Source organism: Zalophus californianus, chromosome 4, assembly GCF_009762305.2.
Source record: "Zalophus californianus isolate mZalCal1 chromosome 4, mZalCal1.pri.v2, whole genome shotgun sequence".
Lineage (NCBI taxonomy): Eukaryota > Metazoa > Chordata > Mammalia > Carnivora > Otariidae > Zalophus > Zalophus californianus.
In genome coordinates this window covers 41,589,303-41,609,408 of record NC_045598.1, presented here as the reverse complement: position 1 = coordinate 41,609,408, position 20,106 = coordinate 41,589,303, and the positions used below count along the sequence as shown (strand labels likewise).

Genomic DNA, 20,106 nt, shown 5'->3' with positions numbered 1-20,106 from the left:
ATTGTGAAGATGTCAATGCTACCTAGAGCAATCTACACATTCAATGCAATACCCATCAAAATACCATCCACTTTTTTCAAAGAGATGGAACAAATAATCCTAAAATTTGTATGGAACCAGAAGAGACCCCGAATAGCCAGAGGAATCTTGAAAAAGAAAAGCAAAGCTGGCGGCATCACAATTCCATACTTCCAGCTCTATTACAAAGCTGTCATCATCAAGACAGTACGATACTGGCACAAAAACAGACACACAGATCAATGGAACAGAATAGAGAGCCTAGAAATGGACCCTCAACTCTATGGTCAACTCATCTTTGACAAAGCAGGAAAGAATGTCCAATGGAAAAAAGACAGTCTCTCCAACAAATGGTGTTGGGAAAATTGGACAGCCACATGCAGAAGAATGAAACTGGACCATTTCCTTACACCACACACAAAAATAGACTCCAAAGGGTTGAAAGACCTAAACGTGAGACAGGAGTCCATCAAAATCCTAAAGGAGAACACAGGCAGCAACCTCTTCGACCTCAGCCAAAGCAACTTCTTCCTAGAAACACTGCCAAAGGCAAGGGAAGCAAGGGCAAAAATGAACTATTGGGATTTCATCAAGATAAAAAGCTTTTGCACAGCAAAAGAAACAGTCCACAAAACAAAAGACAACCGACAGAATGGGAGAAAATATTTGCAAATGACATATCAGATAAAGGGCTAGTATCCAAAATCTATAAAGAACTTATCAAACTCAACACCCAAAGAATAATCCAATCAAGAAATGGGCAGAAGACAGGAACCGACATTTTTTCAAAGAAGACATCCAAATGGCCAACAGACACATGAAAAATGCTCAACATCGCTCGGCATCAGGGAAATCCAAATCAAAACCTCGATGACATACCACCTCACACCAGTCAGAATGGCTAAAATTAACAAGTCAGGAAACGACAGATGCTGGCAGGGATGTGGAGAAAGGGGAACCCTCCTACACTGTTGGTGGGAATGCAATCTGGTGCAGCCACTCTGGAAAACAGTATGGAGGTTCCTCAAACAGTTGAAAATAGAGCTACCATACGATCCAGCAATTGCACTACTGGGTATTTACCACAAAGATACAAATGTCGGGATCCGAAGGGGTACATGCACCCCAATGTTTATAGCAGCAATGTCCACAATAGCCAAACTGTGGAAAGAGCCAAGATGTCCATTGACAGATGAATGGATAAAGAAGATGTGGTATATATACACAATGGAATATTATGCAGCCATCAAAAGGAATGAGATCTTGCCATTTGCAACAACATGGATGGAACTGGAGGGTGTTATGCTGAGTGAAATAAGTCAATCAGAGAAAGACATGTATCATATGATCTCACTGATATGAAGAATTCTTAATCTCAGGAAACAAACTGAGTGTTGCTGAGTCGTGGGGGGTGGGAGGGATGGGGTGGCTGGGTGATAGACATTGGGTAGGGTATGTGCTATGGTGAGCGCTGTGAATTGTGCAAGACTGTTGAATCACAGATCTGTACTTCTGAAACAAATAATGCAATAGATGTTAAGAAAAAAGAAAAAGAAGAAGAAAGCAGGAGGGGAGAATGAAGGGGAGTAAGTCGGAGGGGGAGACGAACCATGAGAGACGATGGACTCTGAAAAACAAACTGAGGGTTCTAGAGGGGAGGGGGGTGGGGGGATGGGTTAGCCTGGTGATGGGTATTAAGGAGGGCACGTTCTGCGTGGAGCACTGGGTGTTATGCACAAACAATGAATCATGGAACACTACATCAAGCAAGAACTAATGATGTAATGTATGGTGATTAACATAACAATAAAAAATTAAGAAAAAAAGAAAATGTTCATCAACAGATGAATGGATAAATGTGGTATTATCCATACAATGGAAAATTATTCAGCCATAAAAGGAGTGAAGTTCTCAAACAATGAATCATGGAACACTACATCAAAAACTAATGATGTAATATATGGTGATTAACATAAAAATAAAAAATTTAAAAAAAAGGAGTGAAGTCCTGATACATACTAAAACATGGATGAACCTTGAAAACATTATGCTAAGTGAAGTAAGCTAGACACAGAAGGACAAATATTGTATTACACGATATATCTACAACAGGCAAATCCACAGATACAAAAAGTAGGTTATCGGCTATCAGGGGTTGGGGAAGAGGGGATGCAAAGTTATTGCTTAATGGATATAGAGTTTTGGTTTGGGATGATGAAAAATTTTGGAAATAGGGGCGCCTGGGGTCTCATTCAGTTAAGCGTCTGCCTTTGGCTCAGGTCATGATCCCGGGGTCCTGGGATCGAGCCCATCGTCAGGCTCTCTGTTCAGTGGGGAGCCTGCTTCTCCCTCCCCCTCTGCCTGCCAGTCCCCCTGCTTGTGCTCTGTCAAATAAATACATAAAATCTTAAAAAATTAAAAAAAAAGTTTGGAAATAGATAATGGTTGTGGTTGCATAACACTGTGAATATAATACCATTGAACTGTACTTAAAAATGGTTAAAATGGCAAATTTTATGTTACATATATTTACCACAATAAAAAAAATAGTAAAAAATAAAACAAAAACCCAAAAAGCGGGATCTTAAAGTAAGGCTGCTATGGAATAAGGTGAATGGGACATGGTGTTTCCCTTTTACTCCCCTGTACTCAGAGCTGTCTACCCATTGGCACCTGAGGCTCTGGTTGGAGGAAGAAGGAATTGTGGTTAAGGGTCAACCAAGGTCCTCCTTCTGGTACAAGTGTGACCAGGAGGAAGAAAATATAAACAGTAATATTTATGTGTACAATTACAATATTTATATTCTCAGCCCTAAGTGTTTTCCTGAGCTCCAGCATCCTATGGCTAATTTTTTTTTTTATAAGTAATCTCTATGCCCAACTCACAATCCTGACATCAAGAGTTGCTGCTCCACTGAATGAGCCAGCCAGGCACCCCAATGACTAACTTCTTGAGAACAACTCCATCTCAAATAATCAGTATCCCTTAAGAACTTAATAGGCCCCAAACAAACTCATCATGGGAGTCAGCATGCTACAGACTATAAATGAATAAACACGGTCCCTGCTATCAAGTCTCTTATAATCTGAAAAAAAGACTAGTTGGTTAATAAGTAACCATTATATGCCACAATATGAGGCTGTCATTAATAAATGTATTATAGCAGAGCAATTTAAGCTAAGGGCAGTAGAAGTACAGAGAAAGGGTTGATTAATTAATTAGGCCTGGAAATAAAGGAAAAGTTTCAATAGAGGCAGAATTATATCCTAGTTACAACAGAAGATGTCCTCTGAACATAAAACTCTATGAAGCAACTAGGCCATCTGGATCAGAGATTCAGATTTTTGATGACATTTACTACCAAATAAATCTGATAAAATCAATCATTTCTGGGAAATGGAACAGATCCCATTGTTGACAGATTTATGTTATCAGGTAAAAACAGGTGACCGCATAGTCACTATATTCAACTAGATTACCAAATAAGCTCACCCAAATACCTTCAAATGTCGTAGAATATAAAACATTTTTAGAAACTTAGTTCTGGATTATAAATCTCTTGGCATCTGCCTAGGAATGACCTCCTAAAACCTAGGCTTTTGTATGAAACAGTCTCTGACACTCCCATACCCCTTACTTTTTGACAGCTTTGGATTTCTCCGTCTTTGGTAACATGTGAAAGAAATCTATGACTAATTTATTACACCAAATCAACAAACTAATGAATACATAAAAGAACAGAGAAGCTTGTCTTAATCCAAACAGTCCTTCAGTTTTTAAAATTTCTAAAGAGGATATAAATTAAGCTTCAGGAGGGAGAAAAAAATCGCCAAAACCAACAGCTTAGAAAGTAAGATTAGAACTTTTCTTGGCAGAAGTACATTCCGTGAATTTTTGGAAGCCACCACTGATCTCCCTGTTCCCCACCCACCAAACTGAGTACTTTCTACTTGTTTGATGTTTTGAAGGTCTAAGTACGGAAAACATTGTAATATTATTTTTTGTTTTACAACAACGGCAATGGTGTCTTCTCTTTTTGAAAGTTTTTATCTGCTTTTCTTAAATTCCTGAAAAACAGGATTTAAAAATTCCTTAGAGGTCAGGACTTTTTTTCTTTTTAAGTAAACTCCATACCCAATGTGGGGCTCAAACTCATAACCCCAGATCAAGAGTCCCCTGCTCTACTGACTGAGCCAGCCAGGTGCCCCAGAGTTTAGCACTTTGAAAAAAGTTTCAAACATTCCAAATAAAAAATAACAAAATTATAATTAATGTGTTTCTTCTATTCTAAGATATATTTTTTCACATCTTAGTTTCTGAAAACTTCTGTACATATGTTTTCATGTTTACATTTAATGCAGTAGTTTCTTTTCTCCTTCCAAAGAGCTGTTTTTAAACCAAGTGTGTGTCATTTTCTTTAAAAAATTTTTGAAAAAAAGTCGACTTTAAACTTAGTAACACAAACATAATGTTTGAGGCAAGCCAGGTTATATATAGTATACTAGATATTCCTACACAAAATCTGCAAAGTGTTACATAAAGTACAAATATCTTAGAGCTCTCAAAAAAACAATTTTAAAAAGAGGGAAAGAAGGAAAAAAGTAAACTCCTTTCCATCTTAGCTTCAAATATTCAGAAATTTTACAGCTGTTACCTTGCATTGTTAATTATCTTTATGTACATTTTCTCTGTATAGTCTGTGAGGGCTGGAAGACATCACCAGGGTTGGGTGCAGTGAGAGCGTGTATGTGTTTATTAGGTAGCACTAATTTTTCCTTTTTTTTTTTAAGATTTATTTATTGGGGGGGGAGAGAGACAGAAGGAGCAGGGGAAGGGGCAAGCAGACTCCTCGCTAAGCATGATCCCACGACTCTGAGATCACGATCCAGGGGCCGAAGTCAGATGTTTAACCGACTGGGCCATCCAGGTGCCCCTGTACCATTAATTTTCTGTGCAACGTTTTGGAGCTACGACTCCTCAAAAAGTTAGAACTGCCATCAGTAGTAGCAACAAAAAGGAATTCACATCACAGTTTAATAAATGCTGTAATAAAAGTAAATACAGGACATTATGAAGGCATATAGGAAAGGCATCTGACCTTTCTTTATACAAATGTGTAAGTGTGCTACCACGAAGGCTTCTGGGAGAAATAATGCCTGCATTAAGACCTGAAAAAAGAGAAACATCAATGTCCTCGGAAATACTTATAGGGATTTTCTTTTATATGTAATAGTGTAACTAATGCATTCTGCATGGTAGGTGTTCAATAATACAAGGTATAAGGCAGATATTTTCTTTGATGGGGTGTTGAGGGATAAGGGGGGAGCAGGAGGAGAGGAAAAGGCCAAGAGAGGATATAAGAAAGTGCAAATGAAACGACCAAAAGCAGGATAAATTGATGAACAGAATGAACTCTGGTTTTAACACTCAGAATCCAGCACTTACTAGCTAAGTGATCTTGGGCAGGTACCTAATTCTGTCTCAGTTTTCTTCTCTGTAACCAGTAACAACTGACTCAAAGAGAGTCAGTTGAATCTGAAATGGGATAATACATATTTGTCTCTTATCTAATTAGTTTCCCTACTAGACTGTAAGCTCCAAAGGACAGAGACTGTGAATAACTTATAAACTACTATCTAGCAAGTCCTTGGCAAAATGCTTGGCACATATTAGATGTCCACTAAGTGTTGACTATCATTACTTTATTAGAACAATTTCAACTACAAAAATATCTTCACCTCAGCACTGCATTGTTAACACGTTTGGCTGTATTCTGAAAAGATCAAAGACTGTTAACTGATTTGTTTCTTTATTTTATTATAAAACATTTATAAAATTAATGCTATCTGACCACAAAAAGTTTTATTAATTATAAGAACCATAAAGTGTCCCAAATCTGAACAAAAACATTTAGAAAAACATGCCCTTGGAGATATTACATAGTTAAATCTATACTTCAAGGAGGTATAAATAGAATCTTTTCCTCTCTCTAAAAGGGTGTTTTTCAACCAAGGGTGACTTTGTCCCCTAGGGGGCATGTGACAAAGTCTGAGGACATTTTGGTTGTCATAACTGGGGGGGGTGGTAAGTGGGGCTATTGGTATCTAGTGGGTAGAGGTCAGGGAAGCTGCTTAAACATCCTATAATACACAGGGCAGTTCCCACAATAAAGAACTAGCTGGTTCAAAATGTCAATAGTGCTGAGATGGCAGGGCACGGGGCCGGGGGGGAGGGGGGGCAGGGTCAGAGAGAGAAATGTATGCAAAGATGTAAGATTGCCAGAACACTTATAAGTTGTTTAGGTTTAACATTATCAGTTATTGTCCATTATTGCTACTTTTTTTTTTTTAAACCAAGCTTTGGATTTTTTTTTCAGTTTTTTTACTTTTTATTTGACAGAGAAAGTACAAGCAGGCGGAGTGGCAGGCAGAGGGAGAGGGAGTCGGAGAAGCAAGCTCCCCGCTGAGCAGGGATCCCCATGCGGGGCTTGATCCCAGGACCCCGAGATCATGACCTGAGCTGAAGGCAGACACTTAACCATCTGAGCCACCCAGGCACCCCAAAGCTTTGGATTTTAAGAGAGGTTTAGATTTTTTTCCCTCATATATACCCCAGATAAAGAGAATGATCTCTCTGAGAATTATTTTAGGTCAATAAAAATACATGAAAGTTTTCAATAGCTCAAAAGAAAAAAAGGCATATAAAATGTTTAATTTCAAGACTTGCAAATGAAGTTCTAATCTTTATCAGAGTAAGAATGCACAGGCACATGAAGCTAAAAGGAAGAAAAGATACATGTGTCTTATATTTTCTATTTTATCACTATACTAATTTTGAAAGTACAAAGCAGATTTAAATGATGTGTTAATATTTATTCATATATGCACAGTAGAAGGAACGTGTGGCCATTTCACTGCCTTTTCTTTGGTACTCTGCTATTTATTAGTGATCCTTGCCTCCACATTATTTCTGATCTGTTTTATAGCACATATGCATTAATGATCTGTTAAAAATCGTGAGGTGGTACCACACATAGTAATGATATCATTAAGTACAATTTAACTTAAACATTCAATTTAATTTATAGTAGTGAAAATTTAAACATTGGTTACTATTAGAAATGGAATTATTAGGTAGACGTGAATCTAGATGGTAACAGATCATAAATAGCTGATGTTACCATTTTTCTTGAGTATCTTTTGAAATAACACTAGTTTTTGGCTTCATGTTTGAGAAAAGCAGTATCACCAAAATATAGTAAGATGATTTAAAAAATTTAACCAATAATTTCTGGAAAAGGTCTAATAAGAAAACCAATCCAAGTAAAGCTATTGCTAGAGCTTCTTGGCTGAGGTAATAAAGAGATTGAGTAGAAAGGGAAAAAAAAATCCACCTTATTTGAAGAAATCTTGGAGTTTATTTCTATATTATTAGAAAAAAAATCTTATTTTGCATGAAAATTCAAGAGCAGTTCCATAATTTTGTCACATATGCCAAATACTTTGAGTCAGAAAAGTATGACGAATTCCTTATCTGTCAACTAAAATCATTTTTTTACAATCATCCATTTTTATACAATAAGCAAATTCAACTAGTCCTTCAAAGACACGTGACTGACAATATCTGATTCTTCTAAGCTGATATTTTACATTTGAAAAGTGTATTTGTGAATGTGCTATTTGTCCACATAATTTAACAATTTATAAAATGATCATACCTCTTCAATACCAGCTATATTATTCACAGCCAGTTTTTTTAGAGAACTCTGAAGTTTTTTGTCATCAGCTGTAGCTGTTCTATGTACCACCTTCTTCTTTCTGCGAGCTGTACCCTGAAAAATAACCAAACAGAAGTGTTAGGATGCCTAGCATCTGGCAACTGCAGTCACATGTCTTCCTATTCACAATACTCTAATTAAAAACCACATAAGAAATCGCTGACTTAATAGTAATGACTAAGAAGACCGCTCAGAGTTGTGATTGTCAGCCTAACCCAGATTTTTGAGGGCCAGTTCTAGTCAGTTCTTTTTCCAGTATCCATTTATCATTTCAATATGTTGTTTCAAAACTTTTTTAATAAAAAATAAAACAATACAATCGTGTTTTATGACAACTTCCAAACATTACAAGGAATGCTTTTTACAGTACCTACCAATCCCTGACAATAAAGTTAAATCTAAAGATATTCTGAAACATTGAAGATTCTGACATAATTAAGAATCAAATGCCTACAACTGAGTGTTCTACATTCCTAGGAATGAAAAAAATCAAGTTCTTAGTTCAAGGAGCATACATTATAGTGGGATGGAAAAGTCAATAAATATATAAACAAATTAGATCCTTTCAAATGGGATAAGGGTATTAAGGGAAAAAAACCCAACATAGTACTAAGAATATTTATTGGGTGGGGGCAGAGCACTACTTTATTAGAATGTTCAGGGAAGGCCCTCTGAAGAGGTGACATTATGAGCTGAGACCCATAGGAAGATCTAGGGGAAGAGTGATCCAAGCAGAATAAAACAAGAGTGAACCTACTGTTTCTACAGAGAGAAAGCAGGTCAGTCATGGTTTTGGCAGAGTGAGCAAAGGGGAAGGAGGAAAATGCATTCAGAAAGATAGGCAAGGGCCAAATCACATAGCCTAGAATGCCACGGGCAGGAGTTGGATTTTATTCTAGCTGCAATACAAAGGTTTTAAGCATGGGAATGATTTGATCTCATTTATGATTTTTACAGATGACTGACGTTGCTGTGGAAAATGAATGATAATGAGATCAATCAGGAAGCTACTGCAGTAGTCGATGAGAAAGGAGAATTCTGGCAGTGGAGACGGTGAGAGCTTAGACTGTCAGAAGAATCAACATGCTGATGGATTGGACGTGGGAAATGAGGAAAAAAGGAATCTAGAATGATGCTTAGAATATTGGCCTGAGCAAATAGTTTGACAATTATACTATTCACCGAGATAGAAATAGCTCATTTCTAAATGGTTACTTTGAAACTCTAAATATATATTTCCACTGAAAAACTATTTAAAATAATGGATTAAATTCCTGGGCCAATTAAAAAAATATAACCTAAAGCAGAAATAAGACATTACCAAAAGAAGCCTAAGTCTTGAGGGCTAAATCTTTCTGAGACATGGCAGGAGGAAAGGAAGAGAGGTTTCCATCTCTGGGTAATTCCTGCAGTACTCAGGGAATCAGCTTTATAGAGAGTAGGTAGGGGCTTCAGTCTCAGCAATGCTGGTGGGAGTGGAAGAGACTTCTGTGAGTAGCAGCAGAGGTTGTGACAAAACCCAGTTGCTGAAGGATGGATTAGGGGTGACTACTTTCATAGATGGTCATTTATCTGTGAAGTGTTCCTGACTCAGGGATAGCTTAACTGCTCGCTGTATGCCTCAAATGAAATGATCCTCAGCTGAGTACCTCAAATTCAACATGTCTAAAAGCTGATCAGTCCATCAAACTATTCTTCCTATATTTCCTAAGTTTTATAGCTGGTGGTATTACCATATACCTAGTCTTTAAAACCAGAAATCCGGGGGTCATCCTAGACTCTTCTTTTTCCTTTTCATATGAGTTATGTCATTCCAACTCCTAAATTTGTGTTCCATATACTTCAGCAGCAGCCTCTCAATTGTTCTCCTCTATGCCAAACTTCCATTTCATTCCATTTTCCATGTTGCCAGCACCTACTTTTCTAAAATGACTGTTCTTAAAATCCTTCAATTGTTGCCCCTTGCCTATAGGATAAAATCCTATACTCCTTAGTATGGCATATACAACCCCAAATTACCTGGTTGTTTCATCTCCTACTATTCTTTATCCATTATATAGTCTAAACTCTAACTGTACCAAACTAAAGCAAGCCATTCTGTTAAGCACCATGCTATCACAGCATGCCTTAGCATGTGTAAGAATGACGATCCCCTTTTCACTCTACCCACTTACCCTCACCTTTCTACTAATTGATAAATTCGTTTGTTCTCCAAATCTCAGCTCAGTGATGACGTCCTTGCCCCTCCTAGGCAAGAGCACCTTGTACTTCATTTTAACATTTACTATTCTGTAGTGTAATTGTGAGCATGTTTCTCTTCCACGCTAAGCTGTGTCAAGAGAAGAAAATCTTGGTTATCTACTATGTGCTTGGCACATAGTAGGTGCACAGTAAACTAGTTAAATGAATGAATGTGCCAACCACCTGGTTTAAAATATATAATAGTGATGTGCTGACTCAAGCTCTTCCAGGTATATTCTATGGTTCCTGAATATCCCTAGTTTTTGCATTGGTATATTACATTATACTTGATGTTACAATGTGACCACTTTGGTTACATGAATGTGTTAATATGACTCCAGAGTCCTATAACTGTATTGCTATGGAAGGAGAAAGTATGAGTCACTTCTTCCCTTCCCCTTCTATCTCCATCCCTAGGAACTGTGGTTATCATCAAAGTAAATGAAAAGGAGAGCTGCTACATAGCATCCTACCTACTCCCTTCCCAGGTCTGAGCTGAGTACCATTTTCACCTTTCCTTTTACAAAGATTGTACTGGGCAGAGATAAAGGCAGAGTATTCTCCTTGAGCTGGGGGCTAGAGCTGCAGGGAATCAAAGATTCTCAGAATGAGCTTTTCCTTAGGCTTCAAAGTACATGCAATAAGAATGTTTGTGCACATATTGACCAACATAGAAGAATAGGCAGGAATTTGGGAGGAAAACCTAGCAATGAACAAAACGTACAATCAGCTTGAGCATTTCCAGTTAAACCTAATAAACCTAACTGTAGAAGTAGGTGTATCCAGTCAAGATGAGGTAAACTCAACATCTGGGATGCCCTGCAAATGAGTCTAACATAATAGCTATCATTTATTAAGTATCTACTCTGTGCCAGACACCATGTTAGATGTTTTATAAGTATTACTCTAATCCTCAGAAGCATCTTATGCAGGATTATTTCTATTTTGCAGATGGGAAGATGGAAGCCTAACAAGGTCAGATAACTTGTTCATGTCACATAACTACCAGATGTTAAGAGAATTCAAACAAAAGTGGCTATTTCCATTGTACCACCAGACAAAGAAGTTTTCTAGTTACCTATTTTAAATCTAGACAAGTTATTTTCAAATTGAAATGTGGTTTGATCTTGATTATTGAAAAGATTTTAGATTTCCAATGACCACAAATCCAAAATACTACTACTATCTGGTAATAATACATTCTCCTCTCAATTTTTCTTATGCCACACTCACCTTGCCCCCTATCCGGACCTGAGCCTGAAGTTTGGCTAACTTTTCTTGATTCATGCTGTTGGTAAATCTAGGGGGGAAAAATAGATTTGTTAAAGTTACCGTTTTACCAAAATAAAATAACTGTTTATGCAACAGTACCTTCTGGTTCATTAGGTTTGCAATATTCATCACCACCATGATCATATTAATACTGTCTATATATTCTTAATAAATATTAATAACTTGTTCTAGCTTCATAAACCAGATATTAAGAGAACCAAAATTAAGTGTAAGACCAAAAGGGAGTCAAATATATGAAAAGAAAATAGAATGGGGGGTGCCTGGGTGGCTCAGTCGTTAAGCGTCTGCCTTCAGCTCCGGTCATGATCCCAGGGTCCTGGGGTCGAGTCCCACATTGGGCTCCCTCCTCTGAGGGAAGCTTGCTCTCCCTCTCCCACTCCCGCTGCTTGTGTTTCTACTCTTGCTATCTCTGTCTCTGTCAAATAAATAAATAAAATCTTAAAAAAATAAAAAAAATAAAAACACCTTTAAAAAAAAAAAAGAAAAGAAAACAGAATGGGACTCAAAGTTACCTATTTGAAGATCCCTCCTTAAAAACAAAATTCACGGGGGCGCCTGGGTGGCTCAGTTGGTTAAGCGACTGCTTTCAGCTCAGGTCATGATCCTGGAGTCCCGGGATTGAGTCCCGCATCGGGCTCCCTGCTCAGCGGGGAGTCTGCTTCTCACTCTGACCATCTCCCCTCTCATGCTCTCTCTCTATCTCATTCTCTCTCTCAAATAAACAAAATCTCAAAAAAAAAAAAAAAGAAACCTTAAAAGAAAAATTCACGGGGCGCCTGGGTGGCTCAGTCAGTTAAGTGTCTGCCTTCAGCTCAGGTCAAGATCCCAGGGTCCTGGGACGGAGGCCCACATCAGGCTCCCTGCTCAGCGGGAAACCTGCTTCTCCCCTCTCCCTTTGCCCCTCCCCCATGTTCATGCTCTCTCTCAAATAAATGAATAAAATCTTAAAACACACACACACACACACACACACACACACACACAACCCCCCCCAAAAAAACAAAACCCACATCAAAATTCAGTTCTTTGGCATTCAGTAAAACCTACCCAATTATAAAATCTCTAGAGAAGCCAGTTTTTTTCCCCCAAAGATTTTTACAGCAGAGAGCAGTTACCAAATGTTATTAACACAACCTTTAAGTAGACTTTTTTCTCCCAAATCATAAAAAAACTATATATAACCTTGTAACCATAAATAGAAGCCCCCCCAAAAAAAAGCTGGACAAAGAAGAAATTCAACAATAGGCTCTCTAGCTGTCAAGATATGAGGCAGTCATATCTTCTATTCGAGGTCAGATGGTACATTAGTAACAGGAAAAGAGAGCCAGATTTTCAGGCATTCAGCACTTTAGCAGCCCTTTCCAGAGTTCATTCAATATCTTGCACTGATATAGTATGTCACACTTGTCAAGATATTTTTGCATACATGGTAAAATGCTTCACTGCACAATTTGATAAAAACATCTCTGCTACATTAATTCTAAATTTTTGTGTGTGTTTGGGGGGGGAGGAGATTCTTAAAAGTAAGCTTTTTAAGGCGAGTTTTGATTTTGAAAATTTTAAGAAAATTGTAAAGTCATAAATCCTAATCTGATCAGTGATATTCCTACCAGAAAAAAGTTCTTACGTTTATAATGGGTTTTAACATTCCACACTATATAAACAAATAAAAGCCAAGGTTAAGGGGCACCTGGGTGACTAGGCTGGTTAAGCATCTGCCTTTAGGTCAGGTCATGACCCCAGAGTCCCTGGATGGAGCCACACATCGGGCTCCCTGCTCAGCGGGGAGTCTGCTTCTCCCTTGCTCATGCTCTCTCTCTCTCAAATAAATAAATAAAAATCTTTTAAAAAAATAATAAGCCAAGGTCAAAAGTCTTCTTTTACTTGTTCTGTGGACCAACAGACCATTACTAAGATATGAGGGAATAAAAGCTGTTAACAAAACTTTTATGACCAATTCTCTAACCTCTTTATAATTATCATTCACATGAAAAAGAGTATGTCTTTGAGAAATGAAAGAGAATCAAAGATTAAATAAGTACTAACTATTCTGTATTTTGACACTGTACTTTAGCACTAACCCATATATATATGTTTCAAGGCTAAAGTCCAGTTCCCAAATAACATTCAGAATTTATGATTCCTCAATCTTTGCCCAGCACTGTATCACAATGCTCAGCAGCTAAAAACATTCCTTTACAGGAGGAATACAAAGCCAGAAGGCTTAGGTGTGTACCAATCTCAACTCAACCATAGACTTAAATTTGCTGATGCAAATCCCAATGTCTATACTCAATATCCACAGAAAAGGATCAATATTCACTTTTCCCAAAGGAACATGGCCATGAAAGTATAGTGAACTAACAAGAACCTAAATTTTTTTTTTTTTTACAAAAAAGGGGCTAAGTGAAAATACTAGAACTAGACACAGGGTAAACCTTCTGGAACTCTTCTACATTTTGAAGTAACAATCCCAAGAGAAGAGATGGAAGACAAGAGATTGAAGTCAAGATGAAGAGCCTTGACTTGTTCCAAACAAAAGCAAAAACAAAATTAACTCTTTATATCAATGTGTAGATGAAAGAACAGATTCCATTCTATGTAATCAGTACAACAGAAAACTTATTCCCAAGAATTATCTCAGAGAAAAAGCATTTTAGGGAGGTTATAAACTCAAGGGGGGTGGGGAGGAGAGGAAGAAAGGTGGTCCTTTGTCTACTAACAGGTTGGGGTGTGTGGAATTGAAGTAGTAAAGAGGATTGGACTCAGTCTATGGGAGATGAGATGCCAAGCTCGAATCTGGACTAGACCTCAAAGATCACCTGATTTAATTCCCTATTCCTCAATAACCTTTACTTCATTGTACCCATTATTTCTGTTTTGTATGTGAGGCCATCTCAAATACCTGCAAGCAACAGCAGGGTATAAATAAATTATAAACAAACAAAATAGTTCACCTCCCTCCTAATTTAATAAATTTGTAAATGAGGGTACAAAAGGGAGAAGTAACTTCCTAAGAACATAAATTACTGAATTTTTCCTTGGGGATCCTAGGATAGCTTAGTCCTTTACTCGAGGACTCAAGAAAGATGTAAATAATGAGGTTATAATTAGTATTTATTGAGTGCCTAAGTTCCAAGCATTACAGTAGGCACTTTAACCATGTTTACACACAGATAAAATAATTTCAACCTTTAGTCCCAACTTTTTATTATGTGGGATTTCTCTAAGAGAGGCACAAGTTTTGGAATCAGAAGGATCAAGGTTCTACCACTTAGGACTTCAGAAAGGTATTTTACTTTCTGAACTTGTGTTCCTTCTGTATTAGAAAAGGTTTATCACCACACAACTCATACGGTTGTTTTAAGGGTTAAAGGTTAAGTTATCAAGTACAGGGTATGGCTCACAGTAGATACGCAAAAACTGGTACTATTGTTACCACTCCCGAGGGGACAGCTATGGTGTAAGTGAAAGAATGTGGGAACGGAAGTTGAAACCGCCATTCACTAGCTGTGTAACAGGGTGCCCATCGGTCAATTTCCTGACAGCCTACTATGCATCAGGCAGTGTGATGGGGCTATCGAGAGAGTCAAGGCAATTTCTCAGGGAGGGAAGCAGAACTGTAAACAAATACTGCCATTACGAGGTGAGGAGAGCTGCAACAGAATTCAGTCCCAAGCGCTTGGGGCCGGAGGCTGCTAACCTCAGTTTCCCTATCTGTAGAGTGGGAAGATCAAATGAGATGACAACAGATAGGCTGTTGTCAAAGCACTGTTGTTGTGAATAAAGTAGAGTAACAGGAGAGAGGCGGGGGATCACGCGCCTCCTGGGACTGAATCTGGGCGGCAACAGCGCGGGTCCCCGCTGGCCCCCACAGGAAGCGGTGGTGATGGGGACCTTCCCTCAGGTGCCGACCCCCAGCTGCGCCGCCGGTAACCGACAAGCCAAACCAGCCGCCTCCGCCCCCACTCGGCGCGCCACGGCGGAAGTGGCAGCCCGAGTGGTTGGCGGGTGTCGGAAGAAGAGGGCGGGGGGAGACCGTGCGCAGCGGCCTATGGCCGTGGAGTGGCGGGACCGCCGGGGGTCTCACCTGAAGCAGGGAGGGTCCTCCAACAACAGCACGCGGCAAGAGCAAGATGGCTGCCTCAGTCGAGACAGAGAAAGACGACGGCAGCAGCGGCGGCGGGAGCGGGGCCCACGTGACACAACCGGCTCCGCCTCTCTCTCTCACCAGAGCAGCCTATCGCGGGGAACGCATATACGAACTACAAAACCCAGCCTGCTCTGCGCCTCCCAATAGAAATGCGGCAGGTGCAGGTGGCCGCACTGCATTCTGGAGCTTGCAGTCTCCCGAGAATTCCATTGTGTCTATGCCTACAAATTTGTAGGGATCCTAATAAAAAAAAGGTGTGTATTTTTGTTTGGTTGTGTACTTTTGTCGCGTGTCTTTCACTAAGCATTAACTCCGCACTGTCGGACTCAACTAGTGCGGACTCATTAGTATGGAGACTCATCTAGTCTCCACTCAAGAGAGGAGACGGGAAATTTTGACCTGTTATGTTGTTTAAAGAAAAAAAAATGAGAAAGAAATATTCAACCCACAAAGTTTAAAAACAACAAGGCAAGTAGATTTAACCAGAAGAAGCTTTACGCTTTAAATGCCTGCAGTGACTTTTGTCCTGGTTCCCTGAAGAGCTAGGTCAGTTTTGCAGTAAGATCCGAAGTTCGGTTTTCTCGGAGCTTGCATCAGTTGGCTGCATCATCCCTGAGTGGAAGAACTGCTGCTGCAAGGAAAAGTAAGGTCCAGCGCTGCTTCTCCAGCAGGAAGAGGGCATTCTTGTAAGGCTCGAGACCATGCACTGCAGAACAGGTTTGCCAGGTCTCCTCGTGGCCCCGGAAGGAACTTAAGAATGAAATCTGGTTGTCCAGTCTTTTTTTATTTGCGGAGCAAGAAAGGGGAGGCCAATGGCGACGCGTCCACTGTTGGGAGCCGCTTACTTCACCGATCAATAATTTGCGTTGTGAATATTAAGTGCAGCGGTTCTTGCAGGGAGGGGCTCGCTTGCAGGCAGACGCAACCAGCAACGGTTCTCCGGAGGCCTCTCCCCACCCCCTACCCCCGCTATCTCATCCACCTTTTCCATCTCGGCCTTCAGATTGAACGCCCAGAATCCAAGGGAAGCAGCTTGCGCTGGAGAGCAATTCCCGCACCCTTCTACGTGATCTGCACCTTTAAACTTACTCCACCTCAAACCGGACCCCGGAGGCACCACCCACATCCGTCTAACATCACTTCCTCCAGGGTTACCGGGGTGGGGGAAAAAATCTGGGAACGCGAGGGGTTGGGCTGAGCCGCACTTGGGGAACGGCGCGGACTTTGTGCTAGGGCTCTGGCCGTCCTCCGTCTGCTCAGCCCAGCGGCCCCGTGCATCTACCACCATGGAGCTGCGGTCTCATCTCGGGGCCACCTGTTTGCTGGGCTTCAGTTTCCTGCTTCTCGTCACCTCTTCTGCTGGACATATTGGGCTTGGAAAGGGTCAGACCAACTTCTTATCTTAATCTTTACTCATACCGGGCCCAGCCCAGTATAGCCCTCTTCTTGTACTAACACGATTCCCCTCCCGTTCTATCTCTTAGGCCACGCCAGATTTCTTTTTATCCTCCCTAACCGCTCCTGGATTTTGAGTATTTCTTGGGGGTAGGGAGTAGCGGGTCGGGGGAATGTTGAGATGAGGAAGTTGTGCTGGAGGCCTCCCTAAATTCTTGGGTTGGGAGTAAGGAATCACCCTTAAATTAGGGAAAGCATGTTTAAGAGTCCAGCATAGGTGCCTAGCACTTGGTAAGTCTTCAGGAACATTCAATTACCTTCTCTTCTGGGAGAAATAGGGTCTCTGGACACCTGCATATGCAGAGATCCTTTCCCTGGCTCTGAGATTCCCCCTCCTTACCTCTTCCCTGAAGAGCTGGGTTATTGCCTCCTCTGTACAGGTCTTGAGGAGAATAGGACCTGCATACCAGGAAGGTGTGACTGGTATATAAAGAAAGGCCAGATGAAGGGCAGAAGGTATGATGTTAGAGGGTACCTAACAGTTGTCCTTGGTGTGCTTCAGTCAGTGTGTCTGAAGAAACTGAATTTTTTTGAGGAGTGAGGGGATAATGGTTATGAATGGGGGATAGGAGGTATGACCCCCTACTCCATCCCCTTCTCTACATCTTTTGAACTCAGGGTTTGTGCTTTTTCTAAGTGGAAGAGTGGTAGCATGGATTCCTTTCTTCCATTTTTTTGTACTGACCTTACTGGATGGAATGATTCTGATGCAGTCCTGCTGTTTTAAATTCTTTTTCTATGTCCTCCCTATTTGCGTGTTTATTGGTAGGTGATGAGTTGGGTGGACATTCAGTGTGCCTGAATGTGGTCACTCCAGCAAATAATTTTTGATCACCTACCATATTCCAGGCACTGCCCTAGGCACTAGGGATATAGCAGTGGACAGGACAGAGAAGGTGCCTGTTCTCACAGAGTTTATATTCAAGTCAGAGGTACAGAGAGTGGACACATGAACAAGAACAAATTAAAAAGCAAGAAAATTTCAGCTAGGGATAAGTGCCATAAAGAAAATGAAACTGTGATGGAGTAGGATGGCTGGGGAGGATAAGGGAGCCCGCATTACATGAGCTAGAAGCCAAAGAAGCCTTCTCTGAGAAGGTGATATGTAGGTTTCCATCTCAGTGATGAAACTGCATGGTGAATTCTACTGGGCCAGAATGTTTTCAGTACTGACAATCCCATTTTAAAACAGATTACTGTATATTTAGCACAAAATTATAAGTACCAAGGGAGACAGAATATGGTGTTAGGAATGTGAGTGTAGATCTGAGTTTTATTTTACTCTGCTATTGACCATCCGAGAGGCTTAGGGCAAGTTGCTTAACCTCTCAAAGCTCAGTTCCTCATCTGCAAAATGGGCATAATAATAACTACCTTGGACCCTCAACAAATAATTTATTCTGTTCCAGTTACTGTCCTATTTAGTATCTTTATTCCTTGTTAGATGTTAAGTCATGTGTGGTTGTTCCAGTTGCCATTGCTGCATAATAAACGACCCCAAAGTTTAGTGGTGTAAAGGAATTATTTTATTATGTTCATGATTCTGTGGGTCAGGAATTCAAACAAGGCACAGTGGGAAAGGTATGTCCCTTGGTTCCATGTCTGGGGCCTCAGCTGAGCAGGTTGCTTCTCCCTGTGGTCTTTCTTCATGGTCTCCATGTGGGCTTCCTCACAGTATGACAGCTGGATTCTAAGAGTGCCTGCCCCAAGAGAAAAAGGTGGAAATGTGTTGCATTTTTGTCATCTAGCCTTACAAAGTCACGTAGCATCACTTCCACTGTAAGGGCATGTTCAAGGGGAAGGACCCCCATGGAAGGAATGCTGAGGTCACTTTGTAAGAAAAGCATGTGGAGTGAGAGAGGTTATTGCAAATATAGTCTGCTGCAGTAAGCCAGGACCATTTCGGTCTCATTCATGCTCAGGAATAGTGTTGGAAGAAGAAATGAATGGTATGCCTGATCATTGAGATCCCTGTCTTTTTTCAGCTTATAGTCTGAAGACTGTCAAGACAAGTAACCAAGCAATTGCATACACTGTGTATGTAGTGTAGGAGGGCAACTTGAGGCAAGAGGGCTGTGTTGTGAGGATTAAGTGAAAAAATAGGCACTTCATATCGTGTTACAACCTTAAAGAGTATTTAGTTAACATTTATCATTATGCCCTCCCAAGGAAGAATATTTAATTGTTCCTGAAAGGAATTAATAATTTTTCAAACTTTTGTTTTTTGTGTCTCTTGGGTACAGATTCTTGGGAAATAAATTATAGCCCACCTACCCCAGCTCCCCAAAATGTGCTACCTGAAGCAGGGTTCCTGAAAATCTTCATGAGTTAAGATTTCTTCCCAAATCTTTCCAGAAGATAGCCTGTTGGTTTGCAGAGAGGAGAAACTAAAAGAACAGGAAGTATGGTGGTGTGCTTTGAGCACTGGATGGGAATCAGGAGGCCTGCGTTTAAATGCTGGTCAGACCAGGTAGCCAGCTGTGGTCTTCCCTGGGGACTCTATTGAATGAGAATGTTGAACTAGAAATAATTCCTAAGAGTCCTTCCAGCTCTAACATTATAGTGTTCTCAAATACACTTGACTCTTGAGAAACACAGGGGTTAGGGGTGCTGACCCCCCACACCCCATAGCCAATCAGCGTATAACTCCTCCAAAACGTTACTGATAGCTTTCTGTTGAACAGAAGCCTTACCAGTAACATAAACAGTTGATTAACACATATTTTATATGTATTATATAATGTTTTGTATAATAAAGTAAGCCAGAGAAAAGAAAATTAAAATCGTAAGGAAGAGAAAATATATTTATAGTTGTGCTGTAAAAAAAAAAATCCACGTATAAGTAGATTTATGCAGTTCAAACCCGTGCTGTTCAAGGGTCAACTATAATTTTGTTGTTCTCTGTGTCCTAAAAATTTGGAATATATCACCTATGGGGAGAATTGTAATGACTAACATTTTCTGTACATTCACTATATTCCAGGCACTGTACTGTGCATTTTTCGTGTATTGACTGGTTTAATCCTCATATAACCCTCTAAGAGTAAGGGTAATACTTTTTCTCATCATCCTCATTTTACAGATGAAGAACCTAAAATGGGGCAAAGGAGTCACACAGCTAGTAAATGGACTCTCTGGGATACAAATCCCAGAGGCCGTGCTTTTAAC

At 40.0% G+C, this 20,106-nt stretch overlaps 2 protein-coding genes across 5 annotated transcripts in view; one reads left to right on the top strand and one right to left on the bottom strand.

Annotated features, from left to right (window-relative positions):
• BTF3L4 (basic transcription factor 3 like 4) overlaps nt 1-19,240 on the bottom strand; it is a 35,013-nt gene extending 15,773 nt beyond the window's left edge. The window contains exons 1-3 of one of the 3 annotated variants that reach the window (XM_027598544.2): nt 19,236-19,240; nt 11,271-11,337; nt 7,737-7,850 (exon numbers count right to left, since the gene is read on the bottom strand). In XM_027598544.2, the coding sequence (XP_027454345.1) occupies nt 7,737-7,850; nt 11,271-11,324 (168 nt within the window). In that variant the 5' untranslated portion in view covers nt 11,325-11,337; nt 19,236-19,240. Of the gene's footprint in view, nt 1-7,736; nt 7,851-11,270; nt 11,338-15,420; nt 15,569-15,981; nt 16,493-19,235 lie in introns of those variants that run through there. The other 2 variants (XM_027598549.2, XM_027598535.2) reach the window with 2 other exon arrangements.
• Nucleotides 16,622-20,106, top strand: part of TXNDC12 (thioredoxin domain containing 12) — a 31,190-nt gene continuing 27,705 nt past the window's right edge. For both annotated transcript variants that reach the window (XM_027598505.2, XM_027598515.2), the window contains exon 1: nt 16,622-16,866. In XM_027598505.2, the coding sequence (XP_027454306.2) occupies nt 16,770-16,866 (97 nt within the window). In that variant the 5' untranslated portion in view covers nt 16,622-16,769. The remainder of the gene's footprint in view (nt 16,867-20,106) is intronic.